The sequence below is a fragment of the Equus asinus genome, chromosome 3 (genome assembly GCF_041296235.1).
Source record: "Equus asinus isolate D_3611 breed Donkey chromosome 3, EquAss-T2T_v2, whole genome shotgun sequence".
NCBI lineage: Eukaryota > Metazoa > Chordata > Mammalia > Perissodactyla > Equidae > Equus > Equus asinus.
In genome coordinates, this window is record NC_091792.1 from 4,870,810 (window position 1) to 4,896,339 (window position 25,530).

The following is a 25,530-nucleotide window of genomic DNA, read 5'->3' on the forward strand; positions in this document are numbered from 1 at the left end:
ACACTTTTTTGTTAGGTACATACACATTAAGGATTCATATGTCTTCTTGGAAAATTGACTCTTATCATTATGTAATGCCCTTCTTTATCCATGGTAACTTTCCTTGCTCTGTTTTCTCTGCTATGTCTGAAATTAATATAGCTACTCCAGCTGTCTTTTGATTAGTGTTAGCCTGGTATTATCTTTCTCCATCCTTTAACTTTTAATCTATATATGTCTTTATATTTAAAGAGAGTTTTTTGTAGACAGCCTGTAGTTGGGTCTTGTTTTTTGATCCAGTCTGACAATCTCCATCTTTTAATTGGTGTTTTTAGATCCTTGATATTTAAAAGTGATTATTGATATAGTTGGATTAATATCTACTGTATTGGTTACTGTTTTCTATTTGTTACCCTTGTTCTTTGTTCCTAGTTTCCTCTTTCACTTTTTCTTTGCCTTTTGTGTTTGTTTTGTTTTTGCTGAGGAAGATTCGCCCTGAGCTAACATCTGTGCCAATCTCCCTCTATTTTGTATGTGGGACACTGCCACAGCATGGCTGCCAAGTAGTGTAGGTCCGTGCCCGGGATCTGAACTTGTGAACCCTGGCTGCCCAAGCAGAGCACAACAAACTTAACCACTATACCATGGGGCTGGCCCCTGCCTTTTGTGGTTTTAATTCAGCACTGTATATGATTCCATTTTCTCTTCTTTCTTAGCATATTTGTAATACTTCTTTTTTTTTTTTTTACTTTTTTACTTGTTGCCATAGAATTTACAATATACGTTTACAACTAATCCAAGTTCACTTTCAAATAACACTGTATATATTGTTTCATGGGCATGGCAAGGCCCTATTATAACCAAGTGTTCCCAATTCTTCCCTTCCATCCCTGTCATTCATTTCACTTACACATAAGCCATAATCATTGAATACATTTTTGTCATTATTATTTTGAACAAACTGTACTGTTAGATCAATTAAGAATAAGGAAAAACAAAAATGTTTTAATTTTGTCTTCACTTACTCCTTTTCTAATGTAGAATTCCTTTCTTTATATAGATCTGAGTTTCTGACCTGTATCATTTTCCTTCTCTTGAGAACTTTTAACATTTCTTACAAGACAGGTCTCCTGGCAATAAATTCCCTCAATTTTTACTTGTTTGAGAAATTCTTTATTGCTCCTTCACTTTTGAAGGGTAATTTTGCAGGATACAGAATTCTAGGTTGGTTTTTTTTTCTCTCCTCACCTTAAGTATTTCACTCCACTCCCTTCTTGCTTGTATAGTTTCTGAGAAGTTGGATATAATTTTTATCTTTGCTCTCCTGTAGATAAGGTGTTTTTTTTCCTCTGGCTTCTTTCAAGCTGTTTTCTCTGATTAGCGGTGGTTTGAACATGATCTGCTTAGGTGTAGGGTGTTTTCTTTCTTTTTTTTGGGTTTGGCATTTATCATGCATGAGCTTCCTGGATCTATTTGTAGTTTGGTGTCTGACATTAATTTGGGGAAATTTTCGCTCACTATTGCTTCAAATATCTCTTCTGTTCCTTTCTCTCTTTCTTTTCCTTCTGGTATTTCCATTGTGTGTATGTGACACCTTCTGTAGTGTCCCACAGTTCTTGGATATTCTGTTCTGTTTTTTTCTCTTTTCAGTTTGAGAAATTTCTGTTGACATCCTCAAGCTCAGTGATTCTTTCCTCAGTCATGTCCAGCTACTAATGAGCCCATCAAAGGTGTGCTTCATTTCTGTTGGTGTTGTTGATCTCTAGCATTTAATTTTGATTCTTTCTTAGAATTTCCATCTCTCTGCTTACATTACCCATCTGTTATTGCATGTTGTCTGCTTTTTCCAGTAGAGCCCTTAGCATACTAATTATAGTTATTTCAAATTACTGGTCTTATAATTCTGCCCTGTCTGCCTCTGGTTCTGATGCTTGCTCTGTCCATTCAGACTGTGATTTTTGCCTTTAGTATGCCTTGTAATTTTTTGTTGCCAGCTGGACATGACACACTGAGTAAAGGGAACTGTGGTAAATAAGTAATATGATTGTAAGGTATGGGGTGGAGGGAAAGCATTCTGTAGTCCTGTGTCTCAGTCTTTAATGAGCCTGTGCCCCTGGACTGTGAACTCCCAAGTGCTTCTCAGTTTAATCCCCTCCTTAGGTAGGACAGGAGGGCTAGAGGGTGCTGGAGCTGAGTATTCCCTTCCCCATGTGGAAGGCTGGAGGGAGTTAGAGGTGGATGTTTTCCTTTTCCTAGGTCAGTTGGACTCTTTTAAAATTCCAATAAGTTAGGCTCTGGTAACATGACTGCTCTTGAGTACAGGCCTTGTTAAGAAGAATAGATGCTCGGATCTATTTCAAAGTGGCTACTTTTCCCCTCCCCCTGCTGGAAGCACAGGGGATTTTTCTCCAGTATTCACTGTGAGGACCTGGCAGAACTCCTAGAGGTAAAACCCATGAAAGAGTGGGCATGCCCGGCCAAAGCTGCATCCCACTGGGCTTTTTAACTCTGAGTTGTCCACGCAGACCCTCCAGCAATTCGTCAGTTACAGTTCAGTCTCCTACCCCAGCACTGGTGCCCGGAAGTTGCTGCTTGAGGTCGTCTGCTCTGGGAAGCTGTGACTCTCTGTGTTCACCTCTCTCTCCAGTTTTGTGGGCAGTGGTTTTCCCTGTGACTTCCATTCCCCTACAGATCTCAGAAGAGTATTGATTTTCAGTTTGTTCAGCCTTTTACTTGTCAGGATGGAGTGACGACTTGCAAGCTCCTTACACGCCAGACCTGAAACCACAAGTTTTAACTCTTTTTTAAAGAGGGATTTTCTTTCATGTCAGCCATCATTACTTTAGTTATTTCTCCTGTTCCTTTCTCTCCCTCTTCTCCTTCTGGTATTCCCATTATGCATGTTATATGTTGTGTAATTATCCCACAGTTCTTGGATATTCCTTTTTTTCCATTCTTTTTTCTCTTTGCTTTTCATCTGGGAAGTTTCTATCGACATATCTTCAAGCTCAGTCTTTCCTCCCCTGTGTCTAGTTTACTGATGAGCCTATGAAAGGCATCATCATTTCTGTCACAGTGTTTTCCATTTCTGGCAACTCCTTTTGCTTCTTTCTTAGAGTTTCCATCTTTCTGCTTGCGTTACTCATCTGCTCTTGCATGCTGTCCACTTTTTCTTCAGAGCCTTTACCATATTAATCATGTTTGTTTTAATTTCCCAGTCTGATCGTTCCACAGTCTCTGCTCTATCAGATTCTGATTCTGTTGCTTGCTTTGTCTCTTCAGATAGTTTTTTTTCTTGCCTTTTACCTTGGCTTGTAATTTTTTGCTGAAAGCTAGACCTGATGTATTAGGTAATAGAAACCGAAGCACATAGGTCTTTAGTGTGAGGTTGTATGTCTATCTGGCCAGGAGTTAGGCTGTTTCTGTTTGCTGTTTCTGTTTGCTTCATCCGAGACTGAAGTTTCTCTAGTGTCCTTATTTTTGTCTCCTCTGTTGTCTTTGAGTTTCCCTAGAAATTACTTCTTTTAATAGAGTCTGTGTCTTACACAGAACCAGAGCCTGGCAGATTTGGTGTTAATATGCTGTTGGGGAAGGGCAGTCTATAATCTTATGATTAAATCTCAGGTTTTTTATTGGGCCAGAGTTCTTGGACTGTAACGTTGAGGAAAGTTTCTTAGCCTTTTTTTTCTCCCTTATGTGAGATCCAAAGGCTGGGGGGCCTGGAGTTGGCTAATTGCTCCTCCTGCAGGTCAGAGAATGCTCTGGGAGTTTCCTTATTATGGAGAGAGTGATGCTCAGGGATATTTCAAAATGGTAATTTTCCCTCTCCTTGCTGGAAGCAGGGGCATGTTGTTCTCACTGTGAGAACCTGCTGGGGCTCCTGGAGGAAAGCCCATGAATCTGGGAGTTTTTATTTCTCAAACTAGTCAGCACTCAGCTTCCAGCAGTTGGCCAGCTACAGTTGATGTGTTCCTGCCACTGCAGGTTCCAGAGGCTTCTGCTCCCAGTAAGCTGTGATTGCAGACTGTTGGAGTAGGAGGAAGAAATTCATGAGTCCAGGCCTTAATAAATAGGTGATAAAATGATAGATCAATAAAAAAGACAAAGCTCTTGTTTCCAAGTGCTGACTGGTCAATGTGGGAGGGCCGCTGGAGTTGAAACCATCATATCGCAGCCACATTCTGCATCAGGTGAGAATCATCAATAGGGATTAAATGCGCTGGAGTCGGTAGTTAGATAAAGAAGATGCTTAAAAAAAAGGAGGGGGGCAAGTCACAAGGATACAAGAGCTTCAGGGGCTCCCACTGGCCATAACTGGTACAATTTGAATACCATTGGCTCCCTTGTCATTGTAACTTTCCTTTGTTTTTTCTTTTTTTTTTTCTAAACCATTTTCTGACTTTCTGGCATAACTAGATGATCCAGGCTGATACCTGAGCATTGCTATCACCCATTTCTCTGAAGATCCCCCAAAGAAAAATATATTGTTTTGAACTTTAATTGTATGTTTGAAAATTTTATGGAATTATCAAACATGTATAGAGAAAGTAAAGTGAGTTAGTCATTTGAACAATTATGAGTTTTCTCCTTTTCTTAATTCTTTAAAATCAGGGCAATCAGTATTTAAGCCCAAAGAGAGAAGGATGGCAGAAGTTGAGAAGTATGAAAATGGAGACCCCTGTTAAGGTACACATTTCACGTCCAGTGAGCCCCCAGTACTCTGGAAGGTCTTCCACTTCCTGTTCTCTGGGTTGAGCATTTGAAGGAACAAGTGGAAATAAATGTTTTCAGGGCATCTGATTGTCTTACATGACCTTCCTCTCCCCCAGCCCCAGCGTGTAACTTAAACCTCAGGTTCAGGTGGACTGAAGTGCGGCCTTCCAGCTCCCGCCAGCTCACTGGAAGGAGGACCCTCTCCCTCCCTGCCTGGGGGGCTGTTCACTGGGATTGAGCTCCAGGGGTGGCGCCCACCCTGGAGACGTGAGGCTGACAGAGTGCTCACTGGTCTGAGTCAGACTTGCCCAGTCTCAGAGTGTGAGTTAAATCAACAGGGGCACAGCAGGCGTGGTTGGAAGGAAGACAGAAATGGTGCTGGAGGAATAGAAAATGAAATTTACAAGATGATCAATTTGGAGTTTTGAACAACATTTATTTAAACTCCATTTCTCTTCTAAAGCATTGCCAAATTTGGATTTGAAAATTCAGGGTATGAAAATGAAATCCACATGGAAGACACATATAAAAGGAATAAATAGCTTCTCAAGAAAAAGAAAAATTGTCTGTCATTTTGGCCTTTGTTAGGGGATGCCTCAGACAAATGTTTAGCCTGGTAACACAGCATGTGAGTCCTGTGGTGCCCACATCTCTGTGGAGCATAGCCGAGGGCGCTTGTTATTGAACTCAGGTAAACATTTTGTGTCACCTGACGAAGACTCTTTCCTTGACCAAACTCTGGTCAGGCTCCTCTGAGCCTTGTTCTCGACTCGGCTCAACTGGCCTGTAAAACCTGCGGTCTCAGCACCTGCCCTCTGCCCAAAGAGACTGGAACAAACGTACAGGGTTTCTAACAGCTCAAGGCCATGTCCTTGGGGTGATGGGTCCAGCCACTTCAGATGCTGGCCTGAGAAACCTCAGCGCTGCTGGAGAATTGGCTGTTCCAGTGAAACCTCGTGATAGGGCTGGTAGGTGTGTGACGGCCCCCTTTGGATGGCTGCTTTAGAAAGCTTCCATTATCAATCCCGTGTCTGCTCCTTGGAAGCGTAAATCTTCTACCGCCCAGAACTGTCTTCTTGAGGTCTTGAGAGCTGTCTTTGAAATGTAGACTTTCCAGGCGGTGACTCTTGCTCTCACCCCCAGCCTGCTGGGGCCCTGCTCTGCTTGTGCCGCTGACGTCTGCTTGTTTCTGTTCTGTTGACAAACCCAGATGGCCTGGTCATGTTAACCAACCCCAGTCCCACTTCTTGTAAATTTCCACTTCCCTGACTGTGCTTGAGCCGGAAAGTCCCCCCAGCCCCGTTCGCTCATTCTCCCTTTAAAACGCCGGGCCACCTCTGCACAAGTGGAAGTTGAGTTCAGTTCACACTGGACCCCCTTCCCTATTGCAATAGTTACTGAATGAAATCTATCCTTACCACTTTAACTAGTGCCCGGCTTTATCTTTGGTACACTCCCCAGCTTTGGACAAAATCGTGCCCGTCTACACCTTTCTTCTGTGTGTAGACCTTTTAAGTATCAGTACATTTTTCATCAGAACAAAAGGGCTCTCACTGTTCTACAAATCTCAGAAGCCTAGAAAGGAACTTCTAGTTTTCACCTCTATGTGGCAGCTTTAGCCTAGATGTGGAAGGGGTGTTTATCGAGCAAGGGCTCGCTGCCCGATGCACAGGGAAACCAGTACTATGGCACTGCTTTGGGGAGAAGAAAGCTTTATTGCAAGTTCAACCAGCAAGGAGACATAAGTTGGGAGTGGGAGTGGTTATGCAAAACGCTAGCTTGGTAGAGTCTGATTGGAGGGTGAGAGTGTAGCAGTCTTATGAGTACCGAGTGTTACAAATCAAAGGACCCTCGCTGCTTCTTAGGTTCCCTGGGCCACTTTCTCATCACACTTGACTTCCGCAGTTAGAGAACTTTTGGTTCCTAGGCGGCTCTAGGTCATCTGAGGACAAGGTTTCCATCCTCTGAGCATACTCCAGCTACATGACTTGCAGGTTTTGCTCATTGCTCCTGCAAGATAACTGTGATATTTTGTTATTGATACAGTAGGATACAGTACGCATTGGTCTATGATAGTTACAGGGTTAAAGACCACAGTGGAGTTTTGAAGAACTGGGCAAAGATGGAGGAGAAGTAGCCTCTGGACTGCTGGAGAGAACTGGAACATCCCTGGGCTAATACTGACTCTGGGATCCCAGATCTCCCTGTCTGCAGTTGTTTGCTGCTGCCTGGCGGGGAGGTCTTCTCCTCTCCCCTTGTCCCGCTCCGTCCAGGTCTCTTACAGTGGTGGGCAACAGTTGCAACCCTCGGAAGGGTATCATTCCAGCCCAATTTCATGTGCATTTATAGACCCACAGAGGCAGAAGGATGAGAGAAATCCATAATCAAAAGAACTGGTGTGAAAAACTCAGAAACCGTGACTGCCTTTCTTTTCAGTAGGAACCTCCGTTCACATCTACATCTTGTTGTTTAAAGAACTCCCCTTGTTGAAAGGGAGGCACACTCTAATCGCTTTTGGATTCTGGTAGATGGATACTCCTCTGCTGTATGAAGATTTTTGAAGAAAAAGTAAAGAAAAAAGACAAAAACAATGAATTTCAAAGCTGTCTGGTAATTTATCATTCCAGATTGTCTTTATATGAGAGGGACTAATGGGATCATCTGAGACAGGAGAAAGGCCCATACCAAACGCCTCCCTAAGGTTTGGGAGCTCTCAGGGGGCCCACCATGGGGATCAGATTTGGGTCTCCGACTTCCAGACCCTGGAGGAAAAAATGTGGTGCCTGCCTTATGTTTCCTTTGTGTCTCTTCCTAGAAAAACTGACTTGTGAGCACACTGCTGAGATGGAAAACGTGAAATCCTTGGTGCACAGACTGTTTACAGCCTTGCACTCAGAAGAGTTTCAGAAAAGGAGAGAGCGCCGTTTACTGGAGAAAATCGACCAGCTGACGGGACGGCTGCAGCCCCTCGAACAGGTGAGGGAGCTTCGGGGTGAGGCGTTGGAAAATGATACCCAGCCTGACTGAGCGCTCTCCACGTGAGCGTTTCTCTGGATGCTTTCCCGACGCGCCTTTTCTCCTTTCGTCCTCGCCATGAGCCCATGAGTTTGATAGTCACCTTCCTCCTTCAGATGAGGAACCAGACAGCAAAGGCACGAAGCTAGTCATATACCGGCGAGCCGAACGTGAACTGCGGGTCTCACTCCGGAGCCGCCGTCCCACGCTCGGTGCTGTGCTTCCTCCGCACGGACGGGCGGCGGCGTCTCTGAAGGAGCAGGCTGCGAGCTGGGACCCACCAGCTCAGTGCGACCAGTTTCTTTCTCAGAGGCGGCCCGCGGCCCGGCTCTGCTTAACGGAACTGCAGCTGCCAAGTTAGCAACGGCTTCCCAACACCTGAGCGCAATCAGTGGGGGAGGAAAAGATGACTTTCTTTTGGGAAGAGGGCCAGGGGTGTGTTAATTTAAGGGAAAGAATTGCATCGTTTAAAGTTTTTTTTCGCTTTTTCTCCCCAAATCCCCCCAGTACACAGTTGTATATTTTAGTTGTGGGTCCTTCTAGTTGTGGCACGTGGGATGCCGCCTCAGCGTGACCTGAGGAGCGCTGCCATGTCCGCGCCCAGGATCCGAACCAGTGAAACCCTGGGCCTGGAAGCGGAGTCCGAGAACCTAACCACTCGGCCACGGGCCTCTAAGAGTTGCATCTTTTAAACGTGTGACCCCACTTGTGATTTTTAAAAATGGGTTGGTGTGTGTGTATCTTTGTATATGAATAGAAAGTTTCTGGAGATAAGTGAAACTTTTAATAGTGATGGCCTCTAAGGATACTTAGCGTATGGCAGAAGGACTTTTTAATTGTATTTGTTGGATTGAGTACCCACATTTTTATTTTCTCTTTACTTTTTAAAAAAGTTGGTAATATATTTACTTGTATTAAGATTTAAAAATCTAAAAAGGTGCCCAATGGCAAGTTTTCCTCCCACCATCCCCCCAGTTCCTGGACTCTCCACCCCTAGGAATCATTTCAGATTGTCTTTATCTTGGTACAAAGAATTATACCTATATTATTATTTTGTTCCCATCTTCAGAAAGGGGCGCCCACTGTTCCACACTCTTCTCACCTTTTCTCACTAACACTGTCTCCTGGAAAGATCCCCATATTGGCACACAGAGAGACTTCTCATTACAGATGCATAATAGCTTCATGGATATGATAACTTTGGTCTTTTAAGAATGAACCTGTAATGAATCCTGTGTGTGCAGGTGCACCTGCAGGATGAATTCCCAGAGGCGGACTTGCTGGGTCCAGGAAAAGAGGCATGTAGTTTTAGTTAGGTTTCAGAGGACGACATCTGAGTTTTTCATTGTAAACCCTTTTATGCCATTAAATTTTTTTTTCCATGAGCAGGTATTACCATTATAATTTAAAAAATGATTTATTAATGAACTGATTTGGTAATGATTACTCATTAGTGTATATGTTTTATAAATTGTTTTTTCATGAATCAGACCTCTTTAAAGTATTACAGATATGCATTACTTTTGCTCCTTTTTGCTTTTTTTTTCTTAAACTGTTGCACTGTGAACTGAGCTAATAGCTGGTTTTTTCCTCAGATGAAAGCTAGAATCGAAGCTCGCTCAGAAGCCAAAACCAGCGGCCTCCTATGGGCCGGACTGGCGCTGCTGTCCGCTCAGGCGGGGGCGATGGCCTGGCTCACGTGGTGGGTGTACTCCTGGGATATCATGGAGCCAGTGACATACTTCATCACATTTGCCAATTCCATGGTCTTTTTTGCATACTTTATAGTCACTCGACAGGTGAGTTGTTTGTTAGGAAAATGGTTAAGTTAGCACATCTTTTGCATAGAATTCCTTACCTAAGTCAAGTAATGAGCAGTAAAGCTTTTTTATTTACTAAGTTACTGCTGTCTGGTTTTTTATAAACTGGTTAATGTTTGTTGTTGGTTTTCCCAAGGCTGGATAGAGATTTATATACAACACAGAAACTATATATAACCTCTATAGAGAAATAAATAGTGAAACTCAGATTCTTCCATTGAGATAAATACATCAAATTTATGTTCTCTGTGCCCTTGCTTATAAATGAAGTTGAATTTGTATTGCAAAACGCCCAGTGACGTTAGCTTTGTCTCGTGGTTACTTTGCCAAAAGTCTCCGTTTCCCGTTTTCTCCTTCTGTCCCAGTATGTGTGCTCTCTCTTCCCAGCTTGCTTGCCTGTGGCAGGAGCCGCTCATCTCAGTGAGACTGACCGTGTTCCCCTGTTGCCTTGTGCTGTCTAGTGGCTGCGGCCATATTTTTCTGTCCGCCTTCCTTGGCTTTGGTGTTGCTGAGGCAGTATGTTCATTCAAAACAAGTCCTGTTCTTTTTTAGGATTATACTTACTCGGCTGTTAAGAGGAGGCAGTTTCTTCACTTCTTCCATAAGAAGTCGAAGCAGCAGCAGTTCGATGTGGCACAGTACAACCAGTTGAAGGAGGAGCTCGCTAAGGTACCTTATTGCAAATGCGCCATCTGAGAGCTGGTCCCTGCGGCAGCCAGGCTTTGGTGTCAGGGAAACGCCGTCTCAGCTCATCCTCGCGGGCCGGGCGCGGTCCCAGACAGACTTCCGTGCACTGAGGTTCCTTCAGTCAATGGTTGAAACGTCTGATGTTAATTTCCTATCCTACAGTTTTATTCTCATCTTGGTTTTTCTACAAGGGGCCAGCTTTAAATGTGTCTGTGAAAATGTCGTAAGTGGCTGAGATAGTAAAACAAACCTTTCCATGGGATCTATTCCCACGTCTGTGTTTTCAAAGAAAACACGTCCACAGCGAGCTCGGTTGCAGGTTTGTAACCAGCGAGAGCATTCAAGAGAGTCGAGCTGGAGGAAGGTGAACACTGATAGAGAATTTTAAGCCCTCTAAAAGGATTTATGTTTCTTCTCCTTAAAAATAGAAGAATCAGTGTGGTATTCCACCCTGGTCTTTTCCATCTTTCAGATGAGAAAACAGAGGTGCTTAATTCCCTTGCCCAGGCGCACGCTGTTACAAAGTGGGGAAACCAGGCTGTGCACCCGAGTGTGGCTCTGGAGCCTCTGCTTCCACGGCCTTTCTCTCTGGCCTCCCAATGGACTCATTAGCTTTGTTCAGATGGTGACTTCTCAACACATACCAGATTTTTAATTTTTCTCAGTAATTTTATAAGAAAAACTTTGGTAAAAACATCTTCCATTGCTTAATGCATGCTCATTTGATAGCCAGTAATCATCATATCTTCTGTTACCTGCACCCTCTAAACTACCCATGCCTCAACTTTAAAAAAAAAAGTATTACTAGAATTAAATTTTTAATTCAAAAATTGGAGATAAAGAGGCCTTTTTTAAAGGAAATTCATGTAATCCCTACATAGGAAAAATATGATACTTTTTTGTTTTTAGTTTAGTGGATACTCTTACATTTGAATGAGCCCATCCAAGGATGCCAAGGAATGTTCTTCCACCCAATTAATAGCACTGGGCATTTAAGATTTAAAGTAGCACCCTGTGAAGTGTTATTTTTTTAAGGCAATAGTTGAGGAAAAAGGGAAACTGATCAGAGTGTTTCTTTTTTTTAATATAATCTGGAAAAACCATTATAAAGGGGAAAACTAATGTAACAAGAACTCTAAGGATGTCTAGAAACCTTAAACTTGACTTTATAAGGATCCATATAGAAATGTGTTAGGCATTTGCCGCTACTAATAGTTGAATGTATTGATTGCCTAAGGAGACATTAACTGGCCGGAACTCCCCTCGAGCGTGACGCGTGTGCCTGTGTGCCTCCTCCTCTGATCGTGTCCATTTTCCTTTCCCGTCCGCAGGCTAATGAATCCCTGGGGCAGGTGCGCCACTCTCTCTGTTTGCGGATGCGAGAGGAGCTCAAAGAAAAGAATTAATCTTACGTTGTTAAATGTTACTGAGTTTTTCCATTGTGTGTTGATTTTACAACCTAGAAACTGGAACTTTTTGAGTCCCATAGTTCATCTGAATTTGACAACTTCAGTAATTTTTGTTAATAAAAAAATGCTTGCAAAACATGTATTCTTTGAAGTTCTCACTTGAGATTTTTGGTTCGTGGATTTTTGTGACTTGAGGTTTAATGCTGGAAAGAGCTTGGATGATCCATGAAAATCGGAGCGGCTGCGCTACAGTTTGTCAGTTTGGCTGAGAATCCCCGTCAGCCTGTCCTGTTCATTCCCCGGGTGAGGGTGAAGTAGTCTGTGTGTCTCGTACTCACTTTAGTCTTAGGCGTCACTTAAAATCATCTCGTCATTGATTTCTTTTTTTTTTTTTGAGGCCTGAGCTAGCATCTGTTGCCAGTCTTTCTCTTTTTGCTTGAAGAAGATTGTTGCTGAGCTAACATCTGTGCCAGTCTTCCTCTACTTTATGTGGGATGCCACCACAGTGTGGCTTGATGTGTGGTGCTAGGTCCGTGCCCAGGATCCGAACCTGTGAACCCTGGGTCACTAAAGCAGCGTGAGCAACTAGGCTACTGGGCCAGCCCCTTGATTTCTTTTTAATAGATAGTAGTTGAAAGATTTTTATCATTAAATATAGCTAAAGTTACTATAAAATGTCATTGGAAATGTTTCATCTTAACAAATATTTAAAGCCACTCAAAACCCATAGGGCTAGGATAGATACTGTTTATCATACGTTGTCAAGTACTGTTCTAGGCACTTTACATATTATTATTTGTAATTCTAGAATCCTACGAAATAGCTTTTTTTTTCCCCCTGAGGAAGATTAGCCCTGAGCTAACATCTGTGCCAGTCTTCCTGCATTTTATATGTGGGTTGCTGCCACAGCCTGGCTGATGAGTGGTGTAGGTCTGCACCCAGGATCGGAACCTGTGAACCCGGGCCGCTGAAGTGGAGCACGCCAACTTAACCACTAGGCCACAGGGCTGGCCCTGAGGTAGCTATTTTTAATCCCAATTTAATAATGAGGAAACTGAGGCTTAGAGAGGTTAATTTGCCCAATGCACATAGCTATAATAAGATTTAAGCATCTACTCATAGGAGATCATAAGTCTTTGTAAATTTATACCTGATGGTATTTAATCTCTTATCCAGGATTTCAGTTTCAGTGTTTAACTATGGGACAGAAAGGGTAATAATGACACCCTGATATTAGAGATTTTCTTAAAAACAAACAAACGAACCCCGCCCCCCCACCGTTTCAGGGTATATCTGAACCAAATCAGATTCCAACGTCCTGCACCTTAACTAGAGCGGCAGACAGTGATCACTGGCTGTTTGCCTCAGTGACTCTGAACCACAGAGATTCTGAATTACCAACATATTAGTGTGTGTTATTACTGAGGTGAGAATATGCACTAATAGGTTTTTATAAGGAATGCCACCAGGTTAAGTATTATGAGAAGCCCTTTGGACACGTTCTGCCTTTGAGGAGCTCTATTCCCAGGTAGAGACAAAATGGTGAATACAATAGAAGTTAAGAGGAACCAGCTGGGAAAGGCAGGCCTTGCCGTTTGGGTGGAATTTGGAAGAGGGAGGGCATCTCAGGCAGGGGAGATGCAACATGGGGCGGGGAGTCTTGGAGGAGGTCTTGGCTGTGTGTATTGATGGGACGTTTCCCTAACCAGAGGGAAGGGTACACAGTGAGGAGAAGTAGATTCATTGCGTGAAGGTTGACCTGGGAGGATGGGGTCAGATAATGGAAGCAGGATTCTGGATTTAAGGTGGAAACAGCAGAGTGAATCCAGTGTGGGATAGAAAATGCACGGGCTTACTAGGTGGAGAGACTGGGCAATTCACCTGACCTCTGCTCATCAAAATAATCGCAAAATAATGCCATGAACTTCCTGAGACTAAGGGGAGATGAGATACTTTGAACAGGCCTAACCTAGGGCAGACACTCCACAGTGTCACTCCTGAGGGAAAGCTCCTGGAGAACTGGGTGGGTTGCTTTGTTCACTGATGTGTCCGTCCCAAGGGCCAAGAATAATGCCTGGCCCCATCCTAGGTCCCCAGGAAAGACAGGGAACAGCCTGTGGCATTTTCACGTACGGCGCTGGGGAACGATCCTAGACTAGGAAAGCAGAAAATATGGCTTCTGCATTCTTGCCAGTGGTCTAAAGGGAAATCTGGGAAGATGGGGTAGACGAGAGCAGGAGTCAGCAAACCAATACCTGTGCCTGTTCTTGTAAATAAAGTTTTACTGGAACACAGCTGTGCTCACTTACGTGTGACTGTGGCTCTTTTTGCACTACAGCAGCCAAGTCGAGTGGCTGCCAGAGACACTGTGGCCTGCAGGGGCTCACACGCTTATTCCCTGGCTCTGACAGGAACACGTTCCTGACCCCTGAACAGAAGACAGCCTGACGGGGAACACAGCCAGAGTCAGGGTTTGCGAGTGCTTGGCCTGCGCTGACTGAGAAGTAACGTGTTCTCTGTCTCTTCCTCAGAATGCCACATAATAGTTCTTGGAGGCTGATTTTTTTTAGAGAGTTAAAGTCCTATACAAAAAGTGGTAATTCATATGTAGATGAATCTGTATGACCAAGTAAAACGAGTGTACTATAAATTACACACATGAATAAGAATGTAAATTAGAAAAATTTAATAAAACATGAATTTGAAATAAGGGAAAACAACTTTCTAATTCTTGGGTTTCAGAAACCCTTTAAAAACATGATAAACGCTTATAAAATACAAGCTACATCGCCCGACAGTTTGCGCGACCCTGCAGCTTCCTGTGAAAATCAAGTGCTGCAGAGCCTTGCGGCTGGGATCTACAGTCAGTCCCTGAGATTCCCTTTCTATGCAGAGCACACCCTTGCACCTTGTCCAGTAGGAACTATTTTTTTAAAAAGTTCTCTCATTAAACCTTAAAACATCTTCAATTGCTGTACCATAAGCTTAAACCTATTGATACTTATTTATGTAAAAAAGGAAATCTATTTTGAAGACAGATACATAAAAGAGCTCCTCTCACTTGGATTTTGGGAAGAAATGCAGCTTTTTCGTTAGCATGGAGGCAAAGCAGGGCACCTGCTTCTTTCCAATGGCACTCGGGTCCTTGCAGAAGTCCACTCGGCGCTGGGACACTTTCCTGTTGACCAGCGTGAGGAGTTCCGTGAACTCTAAGGCGGAGCCGAACCTCGCCAGCATCTCACACAGGTCTTGAATGTACCACGAGCCGTTGATGGTCTCCCGGTGGGAATAGTAACCTGAAGCAGAGAGCAGGGACAACACTGAAGCCCTCTGGCTGTCAGTCACCTTTATGATTCACCGTTACGGAAGGATGAGCTCCCGAAAATCCTTGGGGAAGACTAAGACGTGTCCTTGATACAGTTTTAAAATTTTTTCTGTTGACTATTCTCTTGTGGGAAAAGGGACCCATTCTATGTAATTTCCTCCATTTCCTAAAAAATTCCTAAGATAAGAGTAGCTAGGCAATGATTTTGAGAGAGACGAGATTAGAAAGAAGAAACACATAAAATTATTTACTGCAAGAGCAAAGAACAACTGTCATCAAAATATTTTTCAACAAAACTTTCTATGAGTATTACCACAATGACACCGTCACCATCAGTAACTGATAGCAGGCTGCTAACATTCAGTATAATTAGACTTGTAGCTTTACTTAGTTCCTGGGAATGATTTTTCCATAAGGTATTTTACACTTTCATCTGTCACTCTGTGCCACGTGATTAAAGAAATCCACGCCAAGACTGTGAGCTTCAGGACCAGGTCACCGCATCCCAGCAGAAAGACCTGACCCAAAGCAAGCCAAGGGGAGATGTCCAGGAACTGAAGAAAGCCAGTCACGGACACCCACGCACCTTCTGCGACAGAGTAGCACATGAGGAAGTCGGCTCCAGCAGGCAGCGTGTAAACGGAGGCCGCATCCACCTGGGTCACGTTGGCATCCAGCTTGTCTGTCCCGTGGTCCACTACATCCAAAGGAGTGACGGGCACATCGTGCTGGTCCCCCCGACAGGCCTGCGAGACGAGGAGGAAAAACACCTTCACTTACCTACTCTTTTCCTCCCAACGCTTCAGTGTATAGTGACGGGATAATTTATGCCACATGTGTGTCATATGTGTCAACATCTGCAGAAGCCACGTTACAGGCACTCCAAAAACAATGCATTCAGGTTGAGAGCAGACGAAAGTTGCCAAAGTTTTTCGCCTACCTATGTTTCTTTTTAGTTAATGTTTAGAAAAATGGCATGCTCAACCATACACCAAATTATGTGGATTGAAAGGTACACCATAGGGGAAACAGCTGCTGTGGTTCTAAAGTTTCCAGTGGCTTCACCACACCGCAACAGCAGTCACCCTTTATTTTTATTTTTTTTTTGAGGAAGATTAGTCCTGAGCTAACTACTGCCAATCCTCCTCTTTTTGCTGAGGAAGACTGGCCCTGAGCTAACATCCGTGCCCATCTTCCTCTACTTTATATGTGGGATGCCTACCACAGCATGGCTTAGCCAAGTGGTGCCATGTCTGCACCCGGGATCTGAACCTGTGAACCCCAGGCCACCGAGAAGCGGACCGTGAGAACTTAACCACTGCGCCACCAGGCCGACCCCCTAACCCTTTCTTGTAAAAGCCGTAGGACTTGCCTGAGTGTTTCTAGCTCATCAGCTAACACATCCCAGCTGGCCCTGCTGCCACCGTGTGACGCCCGACCAGGAGGCTTCTGTCGATGTGCCTGCCTCCCCACGCTCCTACTGCACAGTGGGATCTCACACTCTTACCCACTAATTCTGACTCTCACAAAGGATAACCTAATTTCTTTTCCTAAATGACTGTTATGGGCTGAATTCTGTGCCCCTAAATTCATGTGTGGAAGGCCTCACGATATTAGGGATCTTCTGTTTAACTGATAACTTTGAAATCACTCAGGACTTTTTTGTTTCTTTTAGAGCTTATAACTGACCATTTATTTATAATGCTAGAACGGAATCTTGCTTGCTCACTGTACCAAGGTTGCGAGGGCTGCCAGGACAAAGCACACACAGTGGGGGCTCGAACAACAACAGACACTTTCTCACAGTTCAGGAGGCTGAAGTCTGAGGGCACAGTGTTGGTCAGCAGGGTTGGTTTCCCCTGAGGCCTCTCTCCCTGGCCTGGAGGGGGCCACCCTGGCCCTGTGCCTTCACGGGGTCCTTCCTCTGTGTGTGTCTGTGTCCTAATCTCCTCTTATAAAGACGCCAGCCATGGTGGATTAGGGTCCACCCAGCTGACCTCATTTCACCTTAATTCCCTCTTGAAAGGCCCTGTCTCCAAATCTAGTCACATCCTGAGTTATTAGGGGTATTTTCACAGGGAGACTTCAATCTGACTTAGCATTCTCAGGCTTATTTTCAGAGCTTATTTTCCACTGTCTGCCTAACTAGAACACAGAACCCTGGACCTTGACGCCATCCCTCGCAACGAGAGTAAGAGCCCACCTTTACCGAGGGTCTGCACGTGCTAGCACCGGCCTGAGGGTGTCCGTTTGCCAGGCCAGGGCGCTTTAGCCCCACCAGCAGTGCTGTGGTAGTCCAGGCTCACAGGCGAGGAACCGAGGCAGACAGAAATAAAGTACCTGGCAACACGTAGCTCCCTTGTGGCTCTCGTCCCATGGCAGCTCATAGTTATTTCTAGTTCTCTGTCTGTGACAGGCTGCCCACTCCCTTGTTCACGAAGCCATCGTGTCACTATTTTTCCTGGTGTCTCTCCTCCTGCTCTGGCCCACCCCCTCAGCATCCTTCCTCTGCTCCCACCTCACTGGTGTCCTCAGTTCTGCTTTACACTCATTTTTCAGGCTGTGCTCGACAGGCTGTAAACTCCTCTACTCCCATGGCTTCCATCTCCATTCGTCTCTTGATTCCCCCCAATTTATTTCTCCATCTCAGGCTGCCCATCTTAGCTTCTTGAGCTGTATCTCCAACTGCTTGTCCCACGAGAACCCAATGCAGTTGTCCAAAGGAGAAACCAGGGAATCGTCCTTAACTCTTTTCTTACGGGGCCCCCACTCCCTCCCCTCAAGGCTTGGCGGCAAGACGTGAAATGTCCTCGCTGCCACTGGTGGAAAGAGAACTGCAGCTCTGACATACGAGGAGTCTGCTCTCTTTTTCATTCAAGACCCTCACTGATGTGATAAATGATGCTAATCAGGCCAAAAAATATTTTTATCCCTCATACCAATTTGGCAGGGGGCACGCAGCATCTTGGTTTAAGGGGAAGTGTGAAAGGCCGAGGCAAGCTAGGACTAGAGCCTGCAGGCCTGCAGCCCGCCCCCTGCCACACGCGCTCTGCAGCCGTGAAGAAGCAAACCAGGTCGGAGCAGCTGCCCTGCGTCGCACCCCACACCCGGCAGACGCCTCTGCTGGCCCTGCCCTGACACCAGGCTGGCCAGGGAGTAGTACATTGTTTATTCTGAGCCATTTCAAATATCAATCCAAGTAATAAGATACTGAGGATCTTTATTATTTATTCTTTGTGTTAATAAAGAATTACTCCTAATAGCTCAAATTGCAACTCTGATTGACTAGGATTCAAAAAGGATCTTTTCTATTACTGGAGAAGTTACTTTTGAAATTGGCTTTAATTCTCTATAAGCACATCTACAGAACCATAGACTTTGTAAGTAAGACAATAACATAGTCAGTCTTACCTGAATGATAAATATCTTGGGTTTTCCAACCAGGCTCTGACACTTGTCTCCTTTGAACAAGCCAGTCAAGGTCTGAATTTCAATTTTGGCGTCGTACGCGTAAATGTGATTGCCTTCGCCGTGACTCAGGAAGACGCAGACGAAGCAATCGGCATCTGCGTGGCTAGAGGTTGACACTATAAAGGTCCCCAAAGTTCACACAGAAATGAAAATAAGATGCTTATTATCTCCATATAAATATTCAATTTACTAATACCAGAATACTGACATATGATTGGGGGGGAGGAAAATTTGTTATTCTTAAAATAAATGTAAAATATCTGTAATAATATGCAATTTATGTTAGTCTTCAATCAAACAATAATTTATACCATACTCTATCTGATCTTTAAAAATCCAAATTATTAAAATTCAAAGTAATAGAGTGTAGAACTGATTTCATTTGCTTTACTGAAACACAGAATAATGACATGAAAACATGAAAAGATTATTATGGGGAACCCCCTTCAAGAGCCAAGTCATTTGGCAATAAAAGTTTCTTTGAGTCAGCAGAGCGCTTCCTGGAGCAGACTGGAAAGGCCCAGAAAGTGGTACTTAGCAAGCTGACGTGCTGCTGCACCTCCGATGAACGCAGCATCTTCACGGTATGTCCACAGCACTTAACGCTTCCAAGGGCATTGAGACTCGAGACTGATGTCCTCTCTAGCTTGTGAGCAAGGCGGAAAACTGGCAAGCAGCCCGTTTGAGTGTTCATAGATTAAAGAAGAGCTCGGAGGAAAGTTTAAGTAATTACGCAAATATGGTAACAGTCCTCTGGCAAACAGCTTGCAAAATCCATGGCACACGGTACGTAAAGTTGTTAGAATACTGACTGCAGTGATGTAGAAATGGAGAAAACGTATGTAAATCAACAGTATTTTGGAGCCAGGAGAAAACTGGGGTGTGGAAGGAATCCATCACAAAATGACTGCCCAGCATCTGTAGTATTTGGATTTTAGACTTTTATTGCCAAATGAAAATGTCATTTCATTTATTTCTGGAGTAATGGACTGTAACTAGTGGTATGCTAAATATAAACTCTGGAGGCCTGGTACTTTGCAAGGGTCTCAGATCTGGTGGGTAACATATAAGCAGAGGCACAACCCAAACTTACAACCCACGCTAAATTAACTGATAAGACTTTTTTGCAACACAGTTACTTATCTGGACCTGTCTTTCCAGATAGGATAATTAAAGGACTCAATCCCATCAGAGGAGGACGCACAGGCAAACTACCCACCCTCGTAAATTTTCAACAGCAGTTCTTCTGCTTTAAGATCATTAAAGCATTTCACTTCAAATCCCAGATCTGAAAACCTGGGAATAAATGAAACTGAGTATTAGCATACGAGCTATTTGAAGTTGTCAAATAGCTTATCTCTGCTTATCTGAGGAATCTATACACATTTTTATGGCACATCAATTGACTTTTCTTTGAGGAGAAAGACAAAAATTATGATGATGGTTTTCTTGATCACCCAGAGTAGGAAAAAATTTACTCAAAATGATAACCGATTCAAGTTAGAATATTACCGTCGACTATGCAAATCTACTTGTAACAACACAAGGCCAGTTAACATTTAGCAGAGCAGGGTTAGGAAGACAACTCAGGCCAGTTCTTCAGAGAGGCTGTGCCCAGTGAGGCCCACCCTCGAGCACTCTTGCTCTGTTATGTCATCAGCGCTGACAAGTTTTGCTAAGTACTCGTGTTATGGCTTACATGGCTCATCATCTTGACATATGGATAAAACTACTACCTGCGCATCAGATTGTCTCTGTCTGCGCTCGTGCCCCGCCTGTCCGGCAGGGTTAGGTGCCAGAAGAACCTCTCATGATTGAAGATTAGAGCAATTCCTCTCCTTTTGTGGTCCATTTTGTACTTTTCTGCCGGATCAAACATTTCTCTATTAATGAAAAGTTTAAAAAACATCACTTTAAGTCACATTACATACTGAGCTCCTGCAAGCCCAAGGTCGATGTGTACGGGAGATACAGACCCGCCCCTTCCTCCTCCTGGGCCAGGCTGACATGCCGCAGTGTGCGCCGGGAAAGCCTGGCAGCCACACTAGCAGGCAAAGTCCTGACACACCTCTGTACCAGTTGGTCAACAGCGGCTTCTGGAGCAGCCACCCCCAGTCCTGGTGCATGCGTATCCCCCAGGTCCCAGGATCCAGCAACGGCAAGGACCTGGCCCAGGCCCCAACTCTGGGGCCCACGCCGTAGCGAGTGTGAAATATTCTGAACATCACTCTAGGTCCTTTCACAACCAGGGCAGCAACCCACCTGCCTCTCTACACGCAACTCTGCGAATGCAGAGCCCGGACACCCTCGGCTCTCCTCACGGCTCCCAGGTCCCCTTCCTGCTTTGATTTCTCCAGGCTGATCAGGGTCACCGAAGGGAGAGACCTTTACTAAAAAGGGTACAGTCTTACCTTTTATAGAAGGCATCTATTTCGGTCATGTTTTGTTCTTCACCTATTAAAAAAAGTTGACTTTTGTTAATTTACTTTTTGACTCATGGAAGTAAAACACAACAGGAACTCCCGCGTGCCTTTGACTCCCACACTCTAAGGCCCTCCTGTTTTGGTTGGTTTTAGCAGCATATTGTCAAATAGCACGTCTGACCAGGCAAGGGAAACAATAGAAAAAATAAACAAATGGGACTACATCAAACTAAAAAGCTTCTGCACAGTAAAGGAAACCATCAACAAAACGAAAAGACAACCTAACAATTGGGAGAAGATATTTGCAAACCACATATCTTGATAAGAGGTTAATATCCAAAATATACAAAGAACTCATACATCTCAACAACAAAAAAACTAACAACCCAATTAAAAAACAGGCGAAAGATCAACAGAGATTTCTCCAAAGAAGATATACAGATGGCCAACAGGCCTATGAAAAGATGCTCAACATCATTAGCTATCAGGGAAATGCAAATCAAAACTACAATGAGCTATCACCACACGTCCCTCAGAATGTCTATAATTAACAACAGAGGAAAGAACAAGTGTTGGAAAGGATGCGGAGAGAAGGGAACCCTCATATGCTGTTGGTGGGAGTGCAAACTGGTGCAGCCACTATGGAAAGCAGGATGGAGATGCCTCAAAAAATTAAGAATAGATCTACCATATGATCCAGCTGTCCCACTGCTGGGTATTTATCCAAAGAACTTGATAACGCAAAGGCATAAAGATACATGCACCCCTATGTTCATCTCAGCTTTATTCACAATAGCCAAGACTTGGAAGCAACCTAGGTGCCCATCAAGGGATGAAGGGATAAAGAAGATGTGGTATAAATACACAATGGAATACTACTCAGCCATAAGAAAGGATGAAATCCAGCCATTTGTGACAACATGGATGGACCTTGAGGGTATTATGATAAGTGAAGTAAGTCAGAGGGAGAAAGTCAAATACCGTATGAATACACTCATAAGCAGAAGATAAAAACAATGACAAACACAAAGAAACAGAGAATGGATTGGTGGTTACCAGAGGGGAAGTGGGGAGGCAAGAAGGGGAAAGGGGTGGTTAGGCACATGTGTGGGGATGGATGGTAATTAGTCTTTGGGTGGTGAACATGATGTAGTCTACACAGGAACTGAAATATATAACGATGTACACCGGAAATTTATATAATGTTATAAAATGTTACCACACACACACACAAAAGGGCAAAGTACGTGAAAAGAAGGGAAAGGGGAAAAGGAAAGGAAGCTGCTTCATAACTGACAGCTCAATTCTTTCTCACTCCCAGCTCTTACCCACAAAATAGCAAAGAATACTATACAGAGAAATGGAGAAAATATCACATAAACGCATTCGTTGCAAACTATGCCCAGAGTAACACAGTTCTGGGATTATGAAGCCCAAATGAAATACGACATTGCTTTGTTCTGCAGAAAGTATTTTGCAAATATTCTCTGAAACCGAAGGAATTCAGTCATACAGGAGAACTGAAACTGTGCTTAGTACTGGATTACCCTGCTCCCAGGAGGAGGGAGAAGTTTGGGGGGAGGGCGGAAGGGGGCAAGATGAAGACTTGGTATTTTTTGTTTTTTGTTTGTTTGTTTGTTTCCAAGGAAGGTTAGCCCTGAGCTAACGTCCGTGCCCATCTTCCTCTACTTTATATGTGGGACGCCTGCCGCAGCATGGCTTGATGAGTGGTGCATAGGTCCTCGTCCGGGATCTGAACCAGCGAACCCTGGGCCGCCAAAGCAGAGTGCAAACTTGACTGCTATGCCACTAGGCCAGCCCCGGAAGCTTGGGTTTTGGATCTCTTGGATGACACATCTGCACTCATCACCCTATGATGAGGACCCTGTGCTCCCCATCCATGACCGGGCCTCCCCACCCTCGGGACAACTTTCACCAAATCCCTCTCCACTCCCCAGAAGGATGCCGTCCAATAGAACTTCCTGCGATGACAGGATTGCTCCATGCCCGCTGTCCCATATGGCAGCCACTGGCCACATGCGGCTGTGGAGCACTTGAGATATGGTTAGTGTAACCGAGGAACTCAATTTTTTATTTTATGTAATTTCAATTAATTTTAATTTAAATAGCCACATGTGGCCAGTGGCTTCTGTATTGGACAACACAACAAGTCTAGCATCTTCTAAGTTAAGGGCCCATACACCCACGAATCTGTTTTCACCTGGTAACAGATTGGAGGGGAGAGAGAAGGCAATGAGTAAAGAAGTCTTAACAGGACAGCAGGATGCACCTCTCAGCTGGTCTCTGAAGGAGTCAACTACCACCCATCCCCTCCTAGCCGGGAGGGTCCTGTGCCCCTCTCTCCTTAGAGTCTCTCGCTGACACCTGACTGTTCTAACTTCCTGGCTCCCACCGGTGACAATCCACCGGGGAGTGAGGGTGGGGCGGGAACTGGGCTGAAGCGGTTGCCTTCGCCTTTCCTCCTGGAGTCCCCAGCACACAAGAGCCAGCTGGACCCGCAGGGGTGTCCCCTGTCCAAGGGGCCTCCCATCAGCTTTTCTCAATCTTTCGCATCAATTCCTGGCCTGGCTGATATGCACAGGCCTGATCGAGACCAGACTGACAGCAGAATCCGGCAGAGGCGACAATCTACATTTTCAACAGGGCGACGTTCACTCGCACTAAAGTTTAGGAGTCAAAGCCTCTTTAACACACCCTCCTCCCCCTCCCAGCTTACCATCCTACTGCTCACACTGCTCCACATGGAGCTTCCTGCCGCACACACCACTCTGCAGGGAACTTGCAGCTCCACACACGGCTCTACCACACACCTGCTCCTCCTCCACACACGGCTCTACCACACACCTGCTCCACACACGGCTCTACCACACACCTGCTCCTCCTCCACACACGGCTCTACCACACACCTGCTCCTCCTCCACACACGGCTCTACCACACACCTGCTCCTCCACACACGGCTCTACCACACACCTGCTCCTCCTCCACACACGGCTCTACCACACACCTGCTCCACACACGGCTCTACCACACACCTGCTCCACACACGGCTCTACCACACACCTGCTCCTCCTCCACACACGGCTCTACCACACACCTGCTCCACACACGGCTCTACCACACACCTGCTCCTCCACACACGGCTCTACCACACACCTGCTCCTCCACACACGGCTCTACCACACACCTGCTCCACACACGGCTCTACCACACACCTGCTCCACACACGGCTCTACCACACACCTGCTCCACACACGGCTCTACCACACACCTGCTCCTCCACACACGGCTCTACCACACACCTGCTCCACACACGGCTCTACCACACACCTGCTCCTCCTCCACACACGGCTCTACCACACACCTGCTCCACACACGGCTCCATATGGGAACTTCCAACTCCACACGCTGCTCTACATGGAACCTTCCTGCTCCACACAGGGCTCCACACGGGAACTTCCAACTCCACACGTTGCTCTACATGGAAACTTCCTGCTCCACACAGGGCTCCACAGGGGAACTTTCAACTCCACACGCTGCTCTACATGGAAACTTCCTGCTCCACACAGGGCTCCACAGGGGAACTTTCAACTCCACACGCTGCCCTACATGGAAACTTCCTGCTCCACACAGGGCTCCACAGGGGAACTTCCAACTCCACACGCTGCTCTACATGGAACCTTCCTGCTCCACACAGGGCTCCACACGGGAACTTCCAACTCCACACGCTGCTCTACATGGAAACTTCCTGCTCCACACAGGGCTCCACAGGGGAACTTTCAACTCCACACGCTGCTCTACATGGAAACTTCCTGCTCCACACAGGGCTCCACAGGGGAACTTCCAACTCCACACGCTGCTCTACATGGAAACTTCCTGCTCCACACAGGGCTCCACAGGGGAACTTCCAACTCCACACGCTGCTCTACATGGAAACTTCCTGCTCCACACAGGGCTCCACAGGGGAACTTCCAACTCCACACGCTGCTCTACATGGAAACTTCCTGCTCCACACAGGGCTCCACAGGGGAACTTCCAACTCCACACGCTGCTCTACATGGAAACTTCCTGCTCCACACAGGGCTCCACAGGGGAACTTGCAACTCTACCAGCAACGCTTCCTACTCCTCACAGAGCTCTACTAGGATACTCTCTGCTCCACACACTGTTCTATTGGGTATACTTCCTCCTCCAGAAACTGGTCTACTGGTGTACCTCCTCTCCCTACTGAGATACTTCTTGCTCCACACACTGTTCTACCTGGGATACTTCCTAACCTATAAACTCCTCCACCCGGAACACCTTCTATTTCACACGCTGCTCTACCCAGAAGACCTCCTTCTGTACACACTGATATACCAACTACTTCCTACTCCACACACTGCTCTACCTGGAATACTTTCCACTCCACACAGTGCTCTTCCCTGAATACTTCTTACTCCACACCCCGTCTACCAGGGTTACTTCCTCCCCCACACACGGCTCTACCTTGGATACCTCCTACTTTAAACAGTGATCTACTGAGCACATTCCTCCCCCACACACTGCTCTCTGGGGTTCCTTTCTATCCCCACACTGCTTTACTTAGGCAGTGCAGGGATTTTCTCTCCTCCCATTTTCAGAAGTGTTCCAGGATCTGCCTCCTTTAATAACCTCACTTCTTTATCTT

General features: G+C 45.3%; 2 protein-coding genes across 4 annotated transcripts in view; one reads left to right on the plus strand and one right to left on the minus strand.

The window, feature by feature from the left end:
- MCUB (mitochondrial calcium uniporter dominant negative subunit beta) overlaps positions 1-11,761 on the plus strand; it is an 87,664-nt gene extending 75,903 nt beyond the window's left edge. The window contains exons 6-9 of the mRNA XM_044766580.2: positions 7,508-7,668; positions 9,303-9,506; positions 10,080-10,196; positions 11,546-11,761. Of these exons, the coding sequence (XP_044622515.2) occupies positions 7,508-7,668; positions 9,303-9,506; positions 10,080-10,196; positions 11,546-11,620 (557 nt within the window). The 3' untranslated portion in view covers positions 11,621-11,761. The remainder of the gene's footprint in view (positions 1-7,507; positions 7,669-9,302; positions 9,507-10,079; positions 10,197-11,545) is intronic.
- A 2,525-nt stretch (positions 11,762-14,286) lies between these two features.
- The window catches only part of LOC106829803 (caspase-6), a 33,733-nt gene continuing 22,489 nt past the window's right edge, over positions 14,287-25,530 (minus strand). For 2 of the 3 annotated variants that reach the window (XM_044767401.2, XM_014839073.3), the window contains 6 exons: positions 20,831-20,873; positions 20,156-20,302; positions 19,639-19,715; positions 18,360-18,535; positions 15,535-15,694; positions 14,287-14,919 (listed from right to left, as the gene is read on the minus strand). In XM_044767401.2, coding sequence (XP_044623336.1) covers positions 14,681-14,919; positions 15,535-15,694; positions 18,360-18,535; positions 19,639-19,715; positions 20,156-20,302; positions 20,831-20,873 — 842 coding nt within the window. In that variant the 3' untranslated portion in view covers positions 14,287-14,680. The remainder of the gene's footprint in view (positions 14,920-15,534; positions 15,695-18,359; positions 18,536-19,638; positions 19,716-20,155; positions 20,303-20,830; positions 20,874-25,530) is intronic. The other variant, XM_044767402.2, reaches the window with a different exon arrangement.